Raw genomic sequence first — 22,234 nt, 5'->3', positions numbered from 1 at the left:
CTGGGGACAGCCAGGAGTGGGAGAAAATGCCCCAAAATGTGGGATTTGTGGCCTTGGTGCCTTTAAAAGCAAGGTCAAAGCCACAGCTCTGTCAGGAGAAGAGGCAATTAGTCTCAGCACATGCCAGCAGGGGAGGGACAAATTGGAGAACAGCGAGGGCTGTTAAAATTAAAGTTAATCTGTCACTAATCTGTGGCTGAGAAATCCGGGAGGGAAGAAGGATGAGGCAATGTTTGTGAGGGATGGCTGGCTGCAGAGGGGCTGCTGCTCAGAAATCAGAGCAGAGCTGGGGAATTGAGCAGGGATTCATCCTGCCTGGACTCAGAGCCTGTGCAGGACACTGGAAGCTGTGCTCCAAGGGAAATGGGTGGGAAATTTCTCAGTTTGGGGCTGTTTTTCCCATTCCTGCACTAGGAATGGTCACAGCTCCAAGGTGTCTGTACAGGGCCAGGAGCTGGGCAATCAGAGCAGCAATCAGAGCTGAGCTGGGGAATTGAGCAGAGATTCATCCTGCCTGGACTCAGAGCCTGTGCAGGACACTGGAAGCTGTGCTCCAGGGGAAATGGGTGGGAAATCTCCCACTTTGGGGCTGTTGTTCCTGCACTAGGAATGGTCACAGACAGAGCTGCCAGAGCTCCAGGAAGGTTTGGACAATGCTCTCAGGCACAGGGAGGGATTGCTGGGGTAAGGCTTGATTTAATATTTTATGATATATATTATATTAAAACTATACTAAAAGAATAGAAGAAAGGATTTCATCAGAAGGCTGGCTAAGAATAGAATGGCAAAGAATGATAACAAAGGTTTGTGGCTCGGCTCTCAGTCCGAGCCAGCTCCCTGTGATTGGCCATGAATTAGAAACAACCACATGAGACCAATCCCAGATGCACCTGTTGCATTCCACAGCAGCAGATAACCATTGTTTGCATTTTGTTCCTGAGGCCTCCCAGCTTCTCAGGAGGAAAAAATCCTAAGAAAAGAATTTTCCATAAAAGATGTCTGCGACAGGGGTTCAGAGGGAGCTGCCCTCCTCAGCCCCCCCTGTATCCATGAGGAAAAGCAGAGGAGGAAAAGCAGAACCTCCTTTAAGGACAATGAGCAAGCAGGAGTTTAATTTGCACGTTCTGAACAAGCTGCTGGAGGTGCTGATGTCCCTGCCCAGAGCTCTGAGGGAAGGAGATTAGGCTCTTGAAGTTAAAATTAGGTTTTGTGGAATATTCCTCCCCTCCCCTGTCTGAAGGCAGCTGTGTCACAGCTGAGTCACGATGTCCTCCCGAGCCTGGGGCCCTGGTTCTGCCATCCACGCTGGGAATTTGGGTTTGCTGCAGCCACACCAGTGCTTGGGTGGGTACATTTGGGTAGGATGGGCATGAATGAAAGGATTTGGGTGTGATGAGTCGGAGTGAAAGGATCCCATCCACGCTGGGAATTTGGGTTTGCTGCAGCCTCACCGGTGCTTGGGTGGGTAAATTTGGGTGTGATGAGCCTGAATGAAAGGATTTGGAAGTGCTTAATCATGGTAGAGGAGTTGTGGAGCAGCACCACTGAGAAAGTGGCTTTGTCCCACCCAGGAGAGCTCCCAGCTTTGGAGGGACAAGCTCACAAATTGGGGATTTCTGGCTAAGATGGACCCATTTGGTGGCATTTGGGGACAACACACAAGGCTGCCCAGCTCTGCAGGGAGGACACGAGGGAAAGCAGCACAGGGCCAGGGTGGTGGCCCTGTGTGCACAGAGGGTTAATCTCTCTGCTGACCCATTCTGGGGTTGTGAAGCTAATGGAGCATCCCTAACCAGGCCAGCTGCAGGGCTGTTGTCACTCAGCAGAGCCATATGGGCAGTGCCTCGCCCTATAAATCCCCTTATTGTGCTGTTTGTCTCTGCAGATTGGCCACTGGCACGTCTCCGAAGGGCTCAGCATGGACAACAGGATCTTCTCCTCCAACATTTCCGACAGCCTCTTCAACACCACCCTGATTGTCACCACCATCCTGGTAAGGGAGGGGGGCACCTGCAGTCCCCCCACGGGCCCAGCCCTCAGGTGTGGTGGTGTCCACAGGGGTCTGAGGGTGAGGGAAGAGATGAGGATCTGACTCCATGTTTCAGAAGGCTTGATTTATTATTTTATTATATATATTATATTAAAACTATACTAAAAGAATAGAAGAAAGGATTTCATCAGAAGGCTGGCTAAGAATAGAAAAAGAAAGAATGATAACAAAGGTTTGTGGCTTGGACTCTGTCCAAGCCAGCTGGGCTGTGATTGGCCATTAATCAGAAACAACCACATGAGACCAATCCCAGATGCACCTGTTGCACTCCACAGCAGCAGATAACCATTGTTTGCATTTTGTTCCTGAGGCTTCTCAGCTTCTCAGGAGGAAAAATCCCAAGGAAAGGATTTTCCATAAAAGATGTCTGTGACACTCAGGGGTGGGCTCAGCTGAATCCTATCCCTGCCCCTCAGCCCTGCACTGGGCTGATTTCACACTGAAAGTCTCCAGGTACAGCCTGGGGCACAATTCCTGCCTGAATTCAGCTCAGGTCGATGCTCCATATGGAAATGGCATTGGGTGGGTTCAGAGGGTTCATATTTGATGGGTTCAGAGGGGGCTGGGGTGGGAACAGGCTGCCAGTTTGCACCCAGAATGGGGATCTTGTTTGGTGTGCAGCTGCTGAGTTGGAAGAGACAGTGGTCCCTTCTACCCATAAAATATAAAAATATTACCCATATTTTATAAAAATTATAAAAATTGGCCAAGATGGGCAGGATTTTTATGAAAACTTGGCATGTACAGGCACCACTCTCTACGTTCAACACCTTCCCTTCCAGGTGCTGCCTGTCCAGTGATTTTTCTTGCTCCTTTTTTAAAGACATCCAAACTCCTGCCTGTCTCCTCACAAAGTTTGTTGGAAAGAGGACAGGCTGGAGAAGTGGCTCTGTGCCAGGACAGATTGAAGTCTGGATGTCCTGCCATGACTCACTGGGCTGCTCTTGCTCTTCCCAGCTGGAAACAGCCCCAAAATCATCATCCCTCAGCCCTGCTTAGTGTCCTAAACCAGGATAAATCTGCACCTCTACACAGCAGGGGCCAGGGAGCACCAGTGTGGAGACATGAGCTCCCAGTCTTTCCTCATCCAGTTTGAGAGGGATCCATTGTGCTGGGATGTGCTTTTGGGGGTTAGAACTGGATGTTTTCTAAGGTTTGGGGTTAGAACTAAAAGTTTTCTGAGGTTTGGGGTTAGAACTAAACATTTTCTAAGGTTTGGGGCTAGAACTGGATGTTTTCTAATATTTAGGGTTAGAACCAGACATTTTCTAAGCTTTGGAGTCAGAACTGGATGTTTTCTAAGCTTTGAGGTTAGAACTAAACATTTTCTAAAAGTTTGGAGTTAGAACTGGATGTTTTCTAATGTTTGAGGTTATAACCAGACATTTTCTAATATTTGGGGTTAGAGCTAAATGTTTTCTAATATTTGGGGTTAGAACCAGATGGTTTCTAATGTTTGGGGTTAGAACTAGACATTTTCCCATCTTTGGGGTTAGAACCAGCCATTTTCTAAGGTTTCTCCCAACCCCACCCCATGAGCTCTGCCCTCCCTGCTCGGTGCTGGCGGGACGCCTCGGCTAAGATGGGAATGACAGCTGCCCAGTTTCACTGCAGGAAAACCCTTACTTAATGCTGAAGTGGAACCACCAGGAGCTGGAAGGCAACGACCGCTACGAGGGTTTCTGCGTGGACATGCTGAAGGAGCTGGCCGAGATCCTGCGCTTCAACTACAAAATCCACCTGGTGGGCGACGGCGTCTACGGCGTCCCCGAGGCCAACGGCACCTGGACGGGGATGGTTGGGGAGCTCATAGCCAGGGTGAGTGGATTAATTGTTAATTAAAACTCTGCTCTGATGGGCTTTGGCGCTGCAAAGCCGCCGTGCTTTGTTGTGATGAGGATGGGTTGGGTTTTTCCTGCGCTTCAACTACAAAATCCACCTGGTGGGCGACGGCGTCTGTGGCGTCCCCGAGGCCAATGGAACCTGGACAGGGATGGTTGGGGAGCTCATAGCCAGGGTGAGTGGATTTGCTGCTCTGTTAAACTCTGCTCTCATGGGCTTTGGCGCTGTAAAGCCTTTGTGTTTCGTGGTGATGAGGATGGGTTGGGTTTTTCCTGTGCTTCAACCACAAAATCCACCTGGTGGGCAACGGCGTCTACGGCGTCCCCAAGGCCAATGGAATCGGGACAGGGATGGTTGGGGAGTGCATAGCCAGGGTGAGTGGATTAATTGTTCTTTAAAACTCTGCTCTGATGGGCTTTGGTGCTACAAAGTCACCGTGTTTTGTAGTGATGAGGATGGGTTGGGTTTTAGTCCGTTTTGGGAAGGTTGGAGCAGAGGGTTTGTGTGGCATTCACACAATGGATCCCTGGATTTCCACATCCCTGTTTTTTCTCCTGGGAAGCTGAGAAGCCTCAGGGAAAAATGAACACGATAATTGTGGTGGTGTTTGAGGGTCACCAGGATGAGGGAAGAGATGAGAATCTTGACTCCATGTTTCAGAAGGCAGATTTGTTATTTTATGATAAATATGATATTAAAAATGCTACACAAAAACTATACGAAAAGAAAGATCCCTGGATTTCCACATCCCTGTTTTTTTTCTCCTGGGAAGCTGAGAAGCCTCAGGGAAAAATGAAAGCAATAATTGTGGTGGTGTTTGAGGGTCCCCAGGATGAGGGAAGAGATGAGAATCTTGACTCCATCTGATTTATTATTTTATGATATATATTATATTAAAAATTCTACACTAAAACTATACTAAAAGAAAGAGAAAGGAGACATCAGAAGGCTGGCAAAGTATGAATAATAAAAACCTGTGACTACTTAGCGCCTCGACACAGCTGGACCGTGATTTTCCAGATCTTCCAAGTGATGCTCATTTTCCAGATCTTTCCTCCCTGGAAAATGAGCATCACTTCACTCTGTGGTTTATTTGGCACAGTGGAATTTGGTTGGGAGCTGGGGATTGAAGTTGAGGATGGAAGGATTGAAGCTCGGGATGGAAGTTTGAGGGTTTTGGAGGTCTTTTCCATGGTTCTGTGGTCTTTAAGGATCCAGGATCCCTAGAAATGCCCACTGGCACCTCCTGCTTCTCCCCCTGCATCCTCACGATGCAGGGCGATGCTCATCCCACTTCAGGAGTTTCAGCTGAGCGTTTGAGGTCAGCTGGGACAGCTCTTTGTCTGCAAGAGGGAGGGATTTTGTGTTTTGTGAGGGTCACAGACAGGGCACTGAACAGCCTGGAGACTCCCCTGAGCTCCCCCTGTCTCTGGGGTCACCCATCCCTGAGCAGTCACTCTCGGTGCCAGCTGAGATCCCACCTCCATCTGCTCCTCTCCAAGAGCTTCTGTGAGGCTGTTTGCAAATGCTCCAGGCTATTGGCACCGTTTTTATCCATTTTTGTGTCTCTGTGTGTGTGTGCACACACAATTACACTCCTGCAACATTCCTTTGGGGAAAAGGAAGGAGCTGAGACCTCAAAAGAAAGGAACAGCCAGCAAACTTTTGGCCTCCTAACCTTGTCAGTGCCTCTTCATTAAATGGGACCTTCTGGAAGGTTGTTTTTCTCCAGTGATGAGCATTTTAGCGTTATCTTCACACAGAAACCGTTTGTTTCTTCTGCAGCTCAAGCAGGGTTTATTTAAGAAAGTTTTTTACTTCTTCTGCAGGGCAGAGCTGTCAGAGCCTGTGAGGCTGGATCACAAATTGGGGAAGAGAAACAGCTTTGTCTCTTGTTATCCCTATATCCCTGAGAGTTTTTATGATGGTTTCAGAAAGTTTTTGATCAATTTATTCAGGGCTGCCTGGGATGTTGGTTTTTGAGGGCATTTCACTGCCCAAGGGGCTTCTGTCCATCCTTGACAGTCAGTCCCCAAGGAAGTTCATCCTTGTTTACCCCTGTCCCATGGCATCCAGCAGATCCTGTGTTGGGTGCACATATTCCTCTTTCAGTGGATTTATATAAATTATATATTTATATGTTTATATTTTATTATATGGTTTTATATTTAATTATTATATATTATATAGAATATTATATAAATATTTGTATATTTATATATTTATATTCTATTTAATTTTATATATATATATATATTTCTAATTTTATTCTGCCCCTTTAGGACACAAAGGGGATCAGCTGGGGCACAAACCTCTCACAAAAGTCCCCAGTCCTTCCCAAAAATGAAAGCTCTGCCTGTGTCCAGCACAGTGTCAGTGTAGGAAAATAATTTCGCCTTGATCCTGATCAGCCATCAGAAAATAAAGTTTGACTCACACTCACTTAATGTGCAGGGCCAAAAGGTCACAGAATTATCCAGCCTCCCCTGTAATCCCTCTGTGGCATGGAATCTCCTCAGAGCAACTCTGGGCTATTGAGGGGAAAATGTTTCATTTTATTGCTTCTGAATTAACCAGTTATTGATTTGTTCTTAAGCCCTGGGAATTCCATCACAGCTAATTGTGCACCCTGGTATGATTGAGCAGGATGCTGGACAAACATGAATCTGTTGTTGACTCAAATTCAGCAGTACAAATCTTGTGAGCAGGTCAATAAAACAGGTTGGGAGGTGAGGAAGAGGGGATGGGATGGCTTGGGAGTGCTGCACAATTTGTGATCTGTGACCGTGTTCACAGGGGTCTAAGGATGAGACTCCATGTTTCAGAAGGCTTGATTTATTATTTTATTATATGTAGTACATTAAAACTATACTAAAAGAATAGAAGAAAGGGTTTTATCAGAAGGCAGGCTAAGAATAGAAAAAGAAAGAATGATAACAAAGGTTTGTGGCTCGGGCTCTCTGTCCAAGCCAGCTGACTGTGATTGGCCATTAATTAGAAACAACCACACGAGACCAATCCCAGATGCACCTGTTGCATTCCACAGCAGCAGATAACCATTGTTTGCATTTTGTTCCTGAGGCCTCCCAGCTTCTCAGGAGGGAAAATCCTAAGGAAAGGATTTTCCATAAAAGAAATCTGTGACAGTGATCAGCTCACAAAACAGGTTGGGGGGTGAGGAAGAGGGGACAGGGATGGCTTGGGAATCCTGCACAGTTTGTGATCACCTCATGGAGGTTTGGCCTGGAAGAAATCACCTGGAAGGACTCAGAATCACAGAATGGTGGTTTAGTTTCAACCCCCTTTACTCCTTCTACTACCCCAGGTTGCTCCAAGCCTTATCCAGCCTCGGACATCCCCAGGGATGTCACAGCCTCAGCTCCTCTGGTAATTCCATCCCAGCCCCTCATCAAGAATTCCTTCCCAAAATCTCTTTCAGTTCAAAGCCCTCTTGTCCTGTCACTCCAGTTCCAGATGAGGCGTTCCCCAAGCCCATCCTGCAGTGAGAGATGTCACAAATGCAGAAAAGCCTGGGCTAATTTGTCCCTCTGAGCAGGCAGGGCAGGGAGATTGAGCACCCAGCTCATTCCTGGAGTGAGCAGGGCACTAAAGCCACTCTGCCTGTCAGCCTTGCTGGCTCTGGCACAGACAAACAAGGGGGAACAACAAATCTTCTCATCTCCTCCTCTCTGGCATCAGAGACTTAAAGGGCATTTGGGCTGGAAGAATTACATCCTGCTCCTGGCTGCTGCAGTGCAGCTCTGGCTCAGAGTCCCTGGTGCTGCTTTTCCCCTTCTCTCCCTCCCCAGCACATCCTCGAGCTGAAATGAATTCCCCGGCTGGCACAAACCAAGGGATGCATTTTCACAGCCTCAGCCTTGTCCCACCATGCCTGGCTCGAATCTGGCCAGGATCAGAGGGGATCAAAGCCCTTTTTAAAGTGAGGGACATGAAGTTGTCCATCTTGTCCAGCCTCAGGAGCAGCAATACCAAGAACAGGGAAATCCCTTAAAGCTTTGGGGTGCTGGTTTTCCTTCCTGGTGGCCAGGCACTGCTTTCCCTTCAGTCCCAGGATGAGGGAAGAGACGAGAATGTTGACTCCATGTTTGAGAAGGCTGATTTATTATTTTATGACATATATTATATTAAAACTATACTAAAAGAATAGAAGAAATTATTTCGTCAGAAGGCTGGCTAAGAATAGAAAAGGAATGATAACAGAGGCTTGTGACTGACTGAGACAGTCTGGACAGCCCGACTGTGATTGGCCATTAATTAGAAACAACCACATGAGACCAATCCCAGATGCACCTGTTGCATTCCACAGCAGCAGATAACCATTGTTTACATTTTGTTCCTGAGGCCTCTCAGCTTCTCAGGAGGAAAAAATCCTAAGGAAAGGATTTTTCAGAAAATGTCATGGCTACACCAGCCCTGAGCTCACAGAGCTGTCCTGGGGTTTGACACATCCCCGTCCCCGAGCCTCACTCTCTGCAGTGTCCCCACAGCCTGGCACAGGGTTGGGGTCTCTGTGGGGCCTCATCTGAGCTCTTTCCCCAGCTGCTTCCTGCCATCCCATGCCGTGGGAGGCTTCTCTGGGCTCTCTTGGGGCTGGGGCTGACGTCAGGGCCCGTTCATCCCCGCCAGCTCCGAGCTGAGCCCTGGCAGAGCCGCGGCGAGGGGGCGGCTGGACTGGCAGTCCCTGCAATTTGCTCCTGGAGGATGCTTCATTGTTGTTCCTCCTCAGGAGCCTGGCTCAGCCCCCGTGTTTGGTGTCCTCTGCAGAGCCCTGATGCAGGCAGAGCCCGCGGGGATGCCAGGTAGGGCGGTGCTGGGGCAGCTTGTGTCTGGCACGCCAGCCCACCTGGGTTTGCTCTCACCCAGCGAGGCTCTGGCCTTGCTTGGGCGTGTGTTGCTGAGAGAAGTGCTGTTGCTTTTTGTCTCCACTCCCAAAAAGCTCTGGGTCTTTTTCTAAGCCTATTTCATGCCAACATTTATAGCTGCAAGTGTGCTGGCAGGATGAAAACCAGCCTCTCTTCCCCCCCATCCATCCTTTCCCTCCTGTTTTTTCCTCTCCTTGTCGGGATCTCTCGCTGCTCACAGTGACCCCGAGAAAAGTTCCAAAGTCTCTTTTCCCAGCCCAGCGCTTGAAGAAGGAGTCAGGGCTCTTAATTTCTCAGTCTCAAGGTTGTTTATTGTATCTTATCTTTAAAAAATTTTCTCCTGCCTTGCCAAGGTCAGCTCAGCAAGACAGTCCAGGCACTCTGCCTGCCCCAGGGCAGTGTTATGTCTTTATACTAAAAACTGCCTGTACAATATTTACAATTACTTTCCAATACCTATCACCTGTGTTAGACAGTGAGCTTCTACTCTAAACCAATCCAAAAGTGCCACCATCACAGCAGAAGATGGAGGCCAAGAAGGAGAAGAAGGAGAAAGGCTGGACAAGCCCAGTTCCTCCATCTTGCCATACCAAAAACCCCAAAATCTACTTTTCCACCCCCTGATAACTTCACTATTATTCTATTTAAAGTATTGTGGCTTGCTGGTCTTCATCTAAGGTTGGTAATTTGCTCCATGGGTCATAACCAAACGCACAGGGGCATTTTGGGCTCTGTGCCAGGGTCTCTGAGCCCCCTGGCGGGGTCTGGGCTGCTCAGGACAGACAGAGGGATGTCCTGGCTCCTGACATCTCCCCAGAGCCCAGACCTGGACAGAGAGCAGGGGCACAAAGCAAAATCCATTTCCCATAAAACCCCAACACCTGCTGTGCTCAGGTGGGGAGGCCGGAGGGAACTCAGGTTTGCAGAGCTCCTCTGTAGCTCCACCGAGCTCGGTGAATCACAAGAAGTTTTGTCAGGAAGCAGAGCTGAGAGCATGAAATGGATGAAATTCAGGCAGAGAATTCTTTGCATGCCATTCCCAGATCAAAGTTTGCTGCTATCAGAGATCAGCTCTTAACTTGCATGACTGAGCCTGCAGAGAGAAGAGAGAGGGGGAATGATGAGGAGCTGGAGCTCTGCTGCAGAAAGTTCTGCCCCTCTGAAAAGTGAGCAGGGAATGAGCAGAGGGAAACAACTCTGATGGAATGGCAGAAGCCCCTGGAGATGAGAGAGGGGAGTCTGAGTGCTGGGGAAGGCTGTGCTGTGTCTCTGCTCTGAGGACAGAGGGAGGGGATGGATTTGCACTGATTTTGTGTAGGGAAGAGCAGTTCAGGTTGCTGATGATGATTCAGCTACACCAAGGTGTTGTTTCTCCCCAGAGAATGGTCAGGACCCCAAACCTGGGGATGCTGCAGCTCCTTCAACAGCACCTTTAAATTTACCCCTGGACAGGAATGAAAATTTCCTGCAAGCTTTGGCATGAACCCCTTTTACCTTGGCAGTTTTACCTTCTGCTTCAGTCTGTGGCTTTGCTGGTGGGATTTGGTTTAATTTGGAGAACTGGGAGGAGAATTCTATGTCAGACCGAGCTGTGCCTTCAGCAGGGGCTTTGCTGGGAGGACAATGGCACCTACAACCCTTTAAGTAGAGACAGGAGGGGTTTGGGAAATAGGATAATGGCACCTACAACCCTTTAAGTAGAGAAGAGGGGTTTAGGAAATGGGACAATGGCCCCTACAAGCCTTTTAATTGGAGACAGGAGAGGTTTAGGAAATGGGATAATGGCACCTACAAACCCTTTAGGTGGTTTAGGAAATGGGATAATGGCACCTACAAACCCTTTAGGTGGTTTAGGAAATGGACAATGGCAGCTACAACCCTTTAAGTAGAGAAGAGGCGTTTAGGAAATGGGACAATGACCCCTACAAACCTTTTGAGTGGTTTAGGAAATGTGACAATGACACTTAGAAACCTTTAAATTGGTTTAGGAAATAGGACAATGGCACCTACAAACCTTTTAAGTGGAGACAAGAGGGGTTTAGGAGGCTTTAGGCTTTCCTCATGGATAAAATCCTCCACATGCCACGTTCCAGAGATGAACTGATCCCGTTTCAGTGATCTGCTGGTGTTTACACAGGGCTCAACTGCTCACACACCACGTTGGGATTATTGGTGCCTTTTAAACAGCCTGTGGGTAAATGTCTGCCTGTGCAGAAATTCTGCTCAGCTCCTAATTCAGTGCAGCCTGAACCTCTCAGGAATCTGTAAGAGCTGCTTGGAAACAATTCCAAAATGTCCACTGAGCATGTCCAGGCAGCCTTGCAGGGCCTGGGAGGTGTCACCTTCTCTGTGACCCCTTCTTGGGCTTGTGAGTCAGCTTCCCTTTCTTTTCCCTCTCCTTGTTCCTTTCTTTTTTCCCTCTCCTGCTTCCCTTTCTTTCCCTCCCCTGGTTTCCTTTCCTGGTTCCTTTCCTGGTTCCTTTCCTTGTTCCCTTCCTGGTTCCTTTCCTGGTTCCTTTCTTTTTCCTTTCCTTTTTCCTTTCCTTTTTCCTTTCCTTTTTCCTTTCCTTTTTCCTTTCCTTTTTCCTTTCCTTTTTCCTTTCCTTTTTCCTTTCCTTTTTCCTTTCCTTTCCCCTTTCCTTTCCTTTCCTTTCCTTTCCTTTCCTTTCCTTTCCTTTCCTTTCCTTTCCTTTCCTTTCCTTTCCTTTCCTTTCCTTTCCTTTCCTTTCCTTTCCTTTCCTTTCCTTTCCTTTCCTTTCCTTTCCTTTCCTTTCCTTTCCTTTCCTTTCCTTTCCTTTCCTCTTTCCTTTCCTTTCCTCTTTCCTTTCCTTTTTCCTTTCCTTTCCTTTTTCCTTTTTCCTTTTTCCTTTCCTTTTTCCTTCTTTTCCCTCTTCTGCTCTTCCCTTTTGCAGCTTTTCCCAGCACCTCCATCAGGCCCATGGTGCCTTGGCATCTGCACAGACCTTTTGAAATTTAGGGACAAAAAGTGCAAAGAGCTTTTTCTTTCTCCCCCATCATCTCTTTTTTCCACATGCATAATCATCTTCCTGCAAAGCAGAGAAACAAATGGATAAGGGAGTGGAGGTTTCGTTTTTACGGAAAGCAATTATGGACATTAAAAGAGCTAAAGTAATAAAAATAATATTTAAAATTCAAATCCCTTATCTATATTACAAGGGTATTAACATGAGAAGAAGTTATTTTTCTTTTTTTTCTCCCCCCTAATCTCATTTGCTTTGCAGGTCAATCTGCAAACTTTCATGCCAGTCCTCTGAATTTTATTTTATTTCTTTTTAATTTGGAGACTGATCTGCAGTTCTGGAGGTCTGGGTTTGTCAGGTTTGTGAACTCCATGGCTCAGGGGTGAGGACGCTGCTTTGTCCCCCTCCTGCTTGTACCAGAAGGGACAGCTGTGTTCAGCAGAGAGAGGGGGAGGTTGTATTTTCTATGGATTAATATAATATTTATTTGTTTTCTATGGATTAATATCATATTTATTGGTTTATAACTCCAGGTTTTAATGCGTTGAATGAATAAAAATGGCAATTGGGCTGTGAGCACTTGGGGGAAGGAGCTGCTCCAGCTTGAAAGGGAGGCAAAAAATGGGGAAAGGGAGGGAGAAATGGAGGAAATGAAGGAGAAATGGAGGAAGGGAGGGGAAAATGGGGAAAGGAAAGGCAAAATGGGGAAGTAGAGGGGAAAATGGGGAAAAGGAAGGAGAAATGGAGAAAAGGAGAGAAAAATTGGGAAAGGGAGGAGAAAAATGTAGTAAGAGAAGGAGAAATGAAGAAAGGGAGGGGAAAATGGGGAAAGAGAAGGAGCAATGGGGAAAGGGAGGGGAAAAATGGGAAAAGGGAGGGAAAATGGGGAAAAGGAAGGAGAAATTGCAAAAAGGAGAGAAAATGGGAAAAGGGAAGGGAAAATGAGGAAAGAGAGAAAAAAAATGGGGAAGGGAAAGGAAAAATGGAAAAAGGGAAGGAAAATGGGGAAAGGAAAGGTGAAGTGGGGAAAGGGAAGGAAAAATAGAGAGAAGGATGAGAACGGAAGGAAAAATGGAGAAAGGAAAGGTAAGTGGGGAAAGAGAGGGAAAAATGGGGGAAGGAAGGGGAAATTGGGGAAAAGGAGAGAAAAAACGGGGAAAGGGAGGGAAAAATGGAGAAAGGGAAGGAAACTGGAGAAAGGGAAGGCAAAATGGGGCGACTGCTCCAGACCACAGGGCGGGCTAAACTTTGGGGTGAGTTTGCTTGGGGCTGTGTGGAACCCAGCCAGGCAGGTGTGGGGAGCTCCTGCTGTCCCTGGAAGGTGGGACACCCCCCTGCGGGCCTGGGGGTGCTGTGTGGCCCCAGCTTTGCTCTTTCCCAGCATTCTGACCCTCTCCCTGTGTCCCTCCTGCCCAGAAAGCCGACCTGGCCGTGGCGGGGCTGACGATCACGGCGGAGCGCGAGAAGGTGATCGATTTCTCCAAGCCCTTCATGACTCTGGGCATCAGCATTCTCTACAGGGTCCACATGGTAAGAGCCTGATTTCAGTGCCATTTATGTCCCTCCATTATTTGCCTGCTTAGGGGAGGATAATGAACGACTCATAAAAAACATTTGGGTTTCTTATTTAAACGCAAATGCGCTCAACCTTTATTTCCTGCTTTTCTCTTTCTCTGCTGCGTGTCAGGATTGGTGAATTTCCTTCCTATTCATCCCCCAGCCCTTTGGCTTCTCTCATCACTCCTCCCAGGGCACATAATGGGGGTTTTTGGCATGGTGGGGGCTGCAGGATGGTTTTAGAGTGATTTTAAGCAGCTTTAAGGCCACTGGGTGAGGTGTGCTGAGGGCAGGTTTGGCTGGAGAGGTGCAGAAGTGTGGCTGGAATTGCAGAAACTCGGCTTGGAGTCACCTTCCAGTTGGATTTAGTGGTAAAACTGGCTGGGATATCTGTGGGTGCTCCTTGCTGGTGTTGGGGCCATTCCTGGTCCCAGCTTTGCTCTCTTGCTGCCTTCTCCCACCTGAGAAAAGAAGGGAAAAATGGGGAAAGGGAGGGAAAAACGAGGAAAGGGATGCAAAAATGGGGAAAGGGAGGGGAAAATGGGGAAAAGGATGGAAAAATGGGGAAAGGGGGGGGAAAATTGGGAAAGAGAGGGGAAAATGGGGAAAGGGAAGGAGAAATGGGGAAAGGGAAAATGAAGAAAGGGAGGTAAAACGGAGAAAAGAAGGAAAGGGAGGGAAAAATGGGGAAAGGGAGGGAGAAATGGGGAAAGGGAGGGAGAAATGGGGAAAGGGAAGGAGAAATGGGGAAAGGGAGGGGAAAATGTAGAAAACACTTCTGGTTTTCCTTTAAGGATGTGGTTTGCAGAGCAGCCCCTCAGCCTTCTCCTCCCCACCCCAAAATCCACCTCTGCAATGTCAAAAATTGCAGCTGACGTGTGCTAATCACTGCTGGGATGAGATGGAGCCTAATAAATAACCACAAATGAGCCTCTTCCTCGCTGAGGAGCTCTCTGCACACCCCGGGCTCCTTCAAATGTGATGACATTTTGTTTTCATTTCCATGTAGCTCCAGTGGCAAGTGATTTCTCAGCCCTTTCTCCTCCCCACGCCTCCAACCCAGCCACCACAGAGCCTGCGCCTCTTATCACACATAACCAAATATGGCAGCTTTAACCAGGGCTGTCATTTTTCTCAATTTCGCTGCTTGTGATACAATCAAGGCTGGATTTCTGACACAGCAGCTCTAACAGGCTTCCTCAGAGAGAAAAAGGCTTGGTTGGTTTTATTTGCTGCCCATTCTGCCCATCCAGGGGGATGTGGGGATGGCAGGAGGTGGATGAGGAGCTCTGAGCAGTCCCTGGGTTTGGCAGGGGCTGGAATCACTGCCCAGGGTCGTTTGTGCAGGGAGGGATAAATCAGAATTTACCCATTTTGCTCACATCCTGCCTCTGTGGCAGGGAATGAGGGACTGGACATGATTCTGGCTGCTCAGACCTGAAAGTCTTTGCCTCCAAAATGAGGAGATGGAGGCTGGGAGAATGCACAGCCAAGTGAGCTGAGGCTTTAAGTGGTTTGAACTGATTGCTGCAGAGGACACAAGATGGGAAGGATGGATGGAAAAACTCCTTCATTCCAGCCAGAGGAGCCTTGAGAGAGGCTGAGCCCCCTCCTGAGAGCTCTGGCAGCCAGGATCCCTCCCCACCAGAGCAGGGTGGGGGGCAATGTGCAAATGGAGCAAAAATTGGTCATTGTGAGCCCATGTGGGGGCTCCAAATGAGAGTCAGGGATCGGAGCAGCCTGTGCAGGGCTTTTACTGAGCCCAGAGGGAAAGGAAGGATCAGAATGTGCCCCTGGGGCAGGAAAATGAGGGATCTGGATGTGCCCCTGGAGCAGTGAGAGGGAAAGCACAAAAACTCAGTCTGGGGAGGCAGAAATGTTGATGTGTGCTTGGTCCAGCTGCAGGGCACCAAACCAGGGCACATCCCAGAGTATCCTGGTTCAGTGTCTCTGGGGCAGGTGTGGAAATCCTGGGATGTGTCCCTGGAGCAGGTGCGGATATCCTGGGATGGAGCAGGTGTGGATATCCTGGGATGGAGCAGGTGTGGATATCCTGGGATGTGTCCTGGAGCAGGTGTGGATATCCTGGGATGGAGCAGGTGTGGATATCCTGGGATGGAGCAGGTGTGGATATCTTGGGATGGAGCAGGTGTGGTTACCCTGGGATGTGCCCTGATTCAGAGCCCTGCAGCTGGACCAAGCCCACATCAGCATTTCTGCCTCCCCAGGCTGGTTTTTTTGCTTCCCTCTGACTTCCAGATGCAGGACAGAATTCTCTGCCCGCTTTTTTAGGGAAATCCCTTGTGAGAAATGGCGTTGATGGGGCTGACAGGGGTTCCTCCAGATTCTGCATGTTCAGGGCAGGGAGTGCTGAAAACAACAAATCCAGGGCTGTCCTCTCCTTCCCAAATGTCCCCCTTGTCCAAGCTCTCCAGTCACCAACATCTTCCCAGCAAACTGCTGCTCACTGGCTGAAAAAAAATGAAGATTTCCAAGAACAACTTAGGAGGAGGGTAAATTAATCTCTCCCACATCCATCTGAGACCTTCATCAATTATTGGACATTTTGAACATATCTATTCCAGGAAAAATAGCTCTTCCAATTAACAAAGCTCTATTGGGACTGCCTAAAAATATCTGACAGACTCCAGATATTGTCATTCCCATCTTCAAAACAGACAGATAAGAGAGAGTTTGTGCCCTCCGTGGGAACAGAATATCTTTATTCTTACCCACAACTGTGAATGAAAAGAATATGTCCCAGCAGCCTGGAAATGACTGGAGCTGAAAAGAACCAGAACTTCTACAACTGTAAAGTCACAGGAGAGATTCACTGCCAAAAAGCTGGAGATTTAAAGCTTCCAACGCAATTTCCTTAATGAGAGTAATTTATTGACAAACTGCCCCAGAAATATAAAGAAGATATCAAGGCTTTAATTGCAGAAAGGGATTTTTTCATGAGAGATTCTCACAGGGGGAGGCTCTGGCAGGGTCTGTGAGCTCCCTGCCAGCTCTGGGGTGCCAGGGAGGGTCAATCCCTGGAATGATGAGCTCAGGAGCTGCACACCTTGCTGGCTCCCCAGGGCCTCATTTCATCCTTGAGGAGGAATAAGGAGTTACTGAGCTGCTGAGGAAGAGGGGAACCAAAGTCTGAGGGGCGATGCACAGGAGAGATTCACTGCCTAAAGCTGGAGATTTAAAGCTTCCAACGCAGTTTCCTTAATGAGAGTAATTTATTGACAAACTGCCCCAGGAATATAAAGAAGACATCAAGGCTTTAATTGCAGAAAGGGATTTTGTCATGGCAGGATCTCACAGAGAGGCTGTGCCAGCTCTGGGGTGCCAGGGAGGGTCAATCCCTGGAATGATGAGCTCAGGAGCTGCAGCCTGTGCCCTGCACTCTTTGCTGCCTCCCCAGGGCCTCATTTCATCCTTGAGGAGGAATAAGGAGTTACCGAGCTGCTTGAGCTGCTGAGGAAGAGGAGGAGCAAAGTTTGAGGGGCTCCCAGGAGAGCCAGAGGGAACAGCTGGAATTTGGGGGAGATCTGGCCTCTCCTGAGCTTCAGGGAGAAGGGGAAACAATGGAGGATGCAAATAAAAGAGGATTTATGGGAGTTTAAGACAAGTTGGGCTAAGCAAAAGGGAGAGCTCTGGCAGTGCCACCCTTGGGCAGGTGGGCAGGTCCTCAGATTAACTTTAAATCAATTCCCAAGGAAAAGTTCAGGTTCTCAGATTAATTTCCAGTCAATTCCCAAGGAAAATTTCAGGTCCTCAGATTAACTTTCAGTAAATTCAGGTCCTCAGATTAATCCTTGGGAATTGAAGTAAAGTTAATCTGAGAACCTGAACTTTTCCTTGGGATTTGACTTAAAGTAAAGCTGAGAACCGTAATTTTTCCTTGGGAATTCACTGAAATTTAATCTGAGAACCTGAATTTTTCCTTGGGAATTCACTGAAATTTAATCTGAGGATCTGAATTTTTCTTTGGGAATTGACTTAAAGTTAATCTGAGAACCTGAACTTTTTCTTGGGAGTTGACTAAAAATAATCTGAGGACCTGAACTTTTCCTTGGGAATTGACTTAATCTGAGAACCTGAACTTTTGCTTGGGAGCTGACTTAATCTGAGAACCTGAACTTTTCCTTGGGAATTGACTGAAAATTCATCTGAGGACCTGAATTTTCCTTGGGAATTGACTTTAAATTAATCTGAGCATGGATGCTGAACCACTGCTCCTCAACCCATCCATTTGCCCAAATCCTCCCCAGGCCAGACCCTCTAAAATTGCTCATCCCAGAATGGTTTGGCTTGGAAGGGACCTCAAAAACCCCTTCATTTCCAACCCCCTGGGACCGTGCAGATCCCAAAACCTCATCCTGGAGGATGCAGGCACGGGCTGTGGTGTGGTGCTGGGTTTTTCCTGCAGGCAGGGTTTGCTGGGGAAGGTTCCTGACACCTTGCAGGTTCCCAGATGGTGCCTGGAGCCGAGGATTTCACAGGATCCTGGGTATTTTTAGCAGGGGAAGATTTTTGTGCAACAACTGTTGCCTTTTCTAGCAACGGCTCGAGTCTCCAGCCGAACTGCCAGGACCTTGTGAAAATCAGGTTTTGCATAACATTTAGTAGTAAAACAGCAAGATTTGGATGTGGAATTTAAAATTCTGGTCTAAGTCTGGGGAAGGAAAAAAAAAAAATTAAAAAAACCTTTGCAAAGCTCTTCCTCGTGGGAAGCTTCCCAGTTACCGGTGTGGAGCTGTTTTAGGGATGCCAGGACTGAATGTGTGGTTTGGGACAGAAAATTCAAGTTTCTATGAGCTATGGGATCATCTCCCTTGGCTGTGCTTGAGCTTTTCTTTCCTTTCAGAGGAGCTGCATCCACAGAGCTGGTGCTGACAGGAGAAATACACCTCAGATGGGAGGTGTTTGGCTTTTTGAGAAACTTCTCCAAAAAAAATTATTCTCCCTCTTTTGCACAAATATGGTGACGTTTGATGATTTTCTGGTGGTGGCAGCATCCTTGTGAAAGTATCAAATGAAGATCAACCTGCTTTTTCTAGCAGTGAAGCCTCATTTTTTATTTTTTTTTTTTAAGGAAAGGTGGTTTGCTGAGGAAAAAACCAGGAAATTCTGACGCATCCTGGAGATAAAAATATCCTGTTCGCTGAGATAAAAGTAATAATTTTATTGGGGTTTTTGTAAAAGAAGAAACTTTGCAAGGCCAGAGGGAGAAGTTTTGAAATTTATTTTTTTTTCGTTTTGCTTCACAGATATATTTCCCTGTGAATTCTTTTCTGCCCAGTTAAATGTGGGGTGGACAAGGATGGGGGGTACAGCAAACCCTGCCAGGGAGGGACAGAATGCTGTGACTGCCTCGTTTTTCTCTCAATTCATCTCTTTCTTTGCCTGGAGGAACAAAAATGGGGAGAAAAACAGATTTAGGGGATGAATGCAGTGGGGAGATGCTGCAGGACTCATTTGTGAGGTTGCTGTCACTTGTTTGCCCTGCAAGGCCATTCCAAAGCCTGGTTTATCCCCCTTCTCCTGTTTATTTCTCCTGTTTATCCCTCTTTCTCCCATTTACTCCCCTTCTCCTTTTTTGTTTTCCTTTATTTCCCTTCTCCTTTTTGTCTCTTTCTCCCATTTATTTCCCTTCTCCCTTTTACATTTTTTGCCTCATTTATCCCCTTTCTTCCATTCATCCCTTTCTCCCATTTATTTCCTTTCTTTCACTTATCCTCCTTCTCCCTTTTGGCCCCCGTCCCCTTTTTATTCCCCTTTCTCCCATTTATCCCCCTTCGATGTTTATCCCATTTCTCCCATTTATCCCCTTTGCCCCATTTCTCCCCCTTTCTCCCATTAATCCTCTTTGCCCCATTTTCCCCCTTTCTCCCATTTCTCCCCTTCTCCCATTTATTTCCCTTCTCCCATTTATCCCCTTTGCCCCATTTCCCCCCTTTCCCCCATTTATCCCCCCTCTCCCATTTATCCTCCTTTTCCTTTTTATTCCCCTTTCCGCCATTTATCTCTCTTCTTCCATTTATCCCCTTTTCCCCATTTCTCCCATTTCTCCCCCTCTCCCATTTATTTCCCTTTATCCCATTTACCCCCTTCTCCCATTTATCCCATTCCCCTTTTTATTCCTATTTCTCCCCTTTCCCCCATTTATCCACGTCCCTCCTGCAGTGCCACCAGCGCTGGCAATTTCCCTCTTGCCCTTCTAGAGCTATTCCCACCTCTTCCAACCCTCTCCTTTGCTTTTCCCCTCTCCAGGGCCGCAGACCCGGTTACTTCTCCTTCCTGGACCCTTTTTCTCCGGGCGTCTGGCTCTTCATGCTGCTCGCCTACCTGGCCGTCAGCTGCGTCCTCTTCCTGGTGGCTCGGTAATGTCGCGGTGCCTTTCCCTTCCTCGCGGTGCCACCTAGTGTCCCTGCAGGCCCAGAGGGACACGGGGACATCCTGTGCCCCCAGCTGCCCGGCATGGGCTGGCACAAAGCATCCCTGCCCCCTGTGCCAGCTGGGGCTGAGGTTTGTCACCATGTCCCAGCTGGGGCTGAGGTTTGTCACCATGTCCCAGCTGGGCACTGAGGTTTGTCACCATCCCAGCCCTGTGCCAGCTGGGCACTGAGGTTTGTCACCATCCCAGCCCTGTCCCAGCTGGGCACTGAGGTTTGTCACCATGTCCCAGCTGGGCACTGAGGTTTGTCACCATGTGCCAGCCCTGTGCCAGCTGGGCACTGAGGTTTGTCACTGTGTCCCCACACTGGGATGGCCGCCATGCCCTGGGGCAGGATGTGTTTGGCCACAGTGGAGCCCAGAGGTGGTGGGAGAAGGTTTTGGAGAAGGTTTTGGTGCTGTTTAAATGCTCCCTCAGAAGATTTTTTGCCCCTTTGTCCCGAGGTTTGGAGGCTTTGGAGGCTGTTAGGAACCTGCAAATCCATTCTGAGGTGTGGGCATGAATTCCACCACGAATTCCAGTGATGTCTGGCTCCCCAGTTTGTGGAGCACAGGGAAGTTCATGGGTACCTTTGATCAGCTGAATGCAGAGCCTGGCTCAGCAGCTCTCAGCTCCATTCCCCTGTGACCAATTCCAATTTCAATCAGTCTCAAAACACCTCTCTGAGTGCTCACCCCAACACAGCCCCCATGGAGCTCCAGTGCTGCTCTCCCTGCCCTGCCCACAGCCCTGTGGAGGGGCTGTCACAGGCACAGTGTGCCAGGGACTGTTCAGGGCTCCCTGGCTCTTTGGGGACCCCTCAGTGCCCAATTCCCATTGCACAGGGACCCTCAGTGCCCAATTCCCATTGCACAGGGACCCTCAGTGCCCAATTCTCCTTGCACAGGGACCCTCAGTGCCCAATTCTCCTTACACAGGGACCCCTCAGCGCCCAATTCTCCTTTCACAGGGACCCTCAGTGCCCAATTCTTGTTACACAGGTACCCCTCAGTGCCCAATTCTCCTTGCACAGGTACCCCTCAGTGCCCAATTCTCCTTGCACAGGGACCCTCAGTGCCCAATTCTCCTTGCACAGGGACCCTCAGTGCCCAATTCTCCTTGCACAGGGACCCTCAGTGCCCAATTCCCATTACACAGGGACCCCTCAGTGCCCAATTCTTGTTACACAGGGACCCCTCAGTGCCCAATTCTCCTTGCACAGGGACCCCTCAGTGCCCAATTCTCCTTGCACAGGGACCCTCAGTGCCCAATTCTCCTTGCACAGGGACCCCTCAGTGCCCAATTCTCCTTGCACAGGGACCCTCAGTGCCCAATTCTCCTTGCACAGGGACCCTCAGTGCCCAATTCCCATTACACAGGGACCCCTCAGTGCCCAATTCCCGTTACACAGGGACCCCTCAGTGCCCAATTCTTGTTACACAGGGACCCCTCAGTGCCCAATTCCCATTGCACAGGGACCCTCAGTGCCCAATTCTCCTTGCACAGGGACCCTCAGTGCCCAATTCTCCTTGCACAGGGACCCCTCAGTGCCCAATTCTCCTTGCACAGGGACCCTCAGTGCCCAATTCTCATCATACAGGGACCCTCAGTGCCCAATTCTCATCATACAGGGACCCTCAGTGCCCAATTCTCATTACAAATTGGGACAGTGCTGTCACTGGCTCCCTCAGCGTGGCTGAAGCTGCCATCCTGACAGGGCATTAATGGGTTCTTCGAGTGCTGTTACAGCCTCAGAAATGCAGGTCTGGAGAAACCATTGAATTATGCACAGCTGGTGCCTCTTCAGCCCCTTCCTCATGTTTTAAATATGATGCTCCAAAAAGGTGCCTTTGCCCAGCTCCCCTCTGGGGAGGGAGCTTTGGCTGCTGCTCCCTGCCTTGCTCAGCAGGAAGGAGCTCTTGGCCCTGTGAGCTGCAGACTCTCCAGAGCTCTGGGGTTTGCTGCCAGTGCTTGATCCACCATGGAGGGTCTGCAGGAAATAACCTCCTCGTGCTGCCTGGCACACAGTGAGAGAGGAGATGCAGGGATGGAAAGAGCTCCCTGATATTGGCTAAATGTGATGTGAGCTGGCACAGCCCTGCAGCTGTTTTGGCAGTAGCCCCAAAATGACCCTCCCAGGCCCCAGATTTCTTAGCTAGAGCAGTATGGAGCGCAGCACATTAATTAGCAGACTTTCTTAGCAACCAGGGAACTGGAAACAGCAAAAGAGAAAGAGATGCAGTCACAGCAGTGACAGGCTCAGACATTTCCCATTCCCACCTCTGTCCTGTCCCTGAAGGATGGGATGCTTTGAAACAGCAGCACTCAGCTTCCAGCTCCAGCTCAGACCTTCTCAGAGCAACCCTTTGCACCAACAGAGTTTTCCTTGATGGTTTAATGCAGTCAGGGCTCAAACACTTTGCGTTTGAACTTCCCATCAGTGCTCGTGCTCCGGCAGGGAGCACAGCCAGAGATGTTTGATTTCCACT

At 48.7% G+C, this 22,234-nt stretch overlaps 1 protein-coding gene across 2 annotated transcripts in view; it reads left to right on the top strand.

Moving 5' to 3' along the window:
- Positions 1-22,234, top strand: part of GRIK4 (glutamate ionotropic receptor kainate type subunit 4) — a 204,722-nt gene that overhangs the window by 171,856 nt on the left and 10,632 nt on the right. For both annotated transcript variants that reach the window (XM_059488214.1, XM_059488215.1), the window contains 4 exons: positions 1,886-1,993; positions 3,665-3,868; positions 13,172-13,285; positions 19,583-19,692. In XM_059488214.1, the coding sequence (XP_059344197.1) occupies positions 1,886-1,993; positions 3,665-3,868; positions 13,172-13,285; positions 19,583-19,692 (536 nt within the window). The remainder of the gene's footprint in view (positions 1-1,885; positions 1,994-3,664; positions 3,869-13,171; positions 13,286-19,582; positions 19,693-22,234) is intronic.

Source organism: Ammospiza nelsoni, chromosome 24, assembly GCF_027579445.1.
Source record: "Ammospiza nelsoni isolate bAmmNel1 chromosome 24, bAmmNel1.pri, whole genome shotgun sequence".
In the NCBI taxonomy this organism is placed as follows: domain Eukaryota; kingdom Metazoa; phylum Chordata; class Aves; order Passeriformes; family Passerellidae; genus Ammospiza; species Ammospiza nelsoni.
The sequence above is the reverse complement of the archived record's forward strand: the minus strand, read 5'-3'. Positions and strand labels throughout refer to the sequence as shown.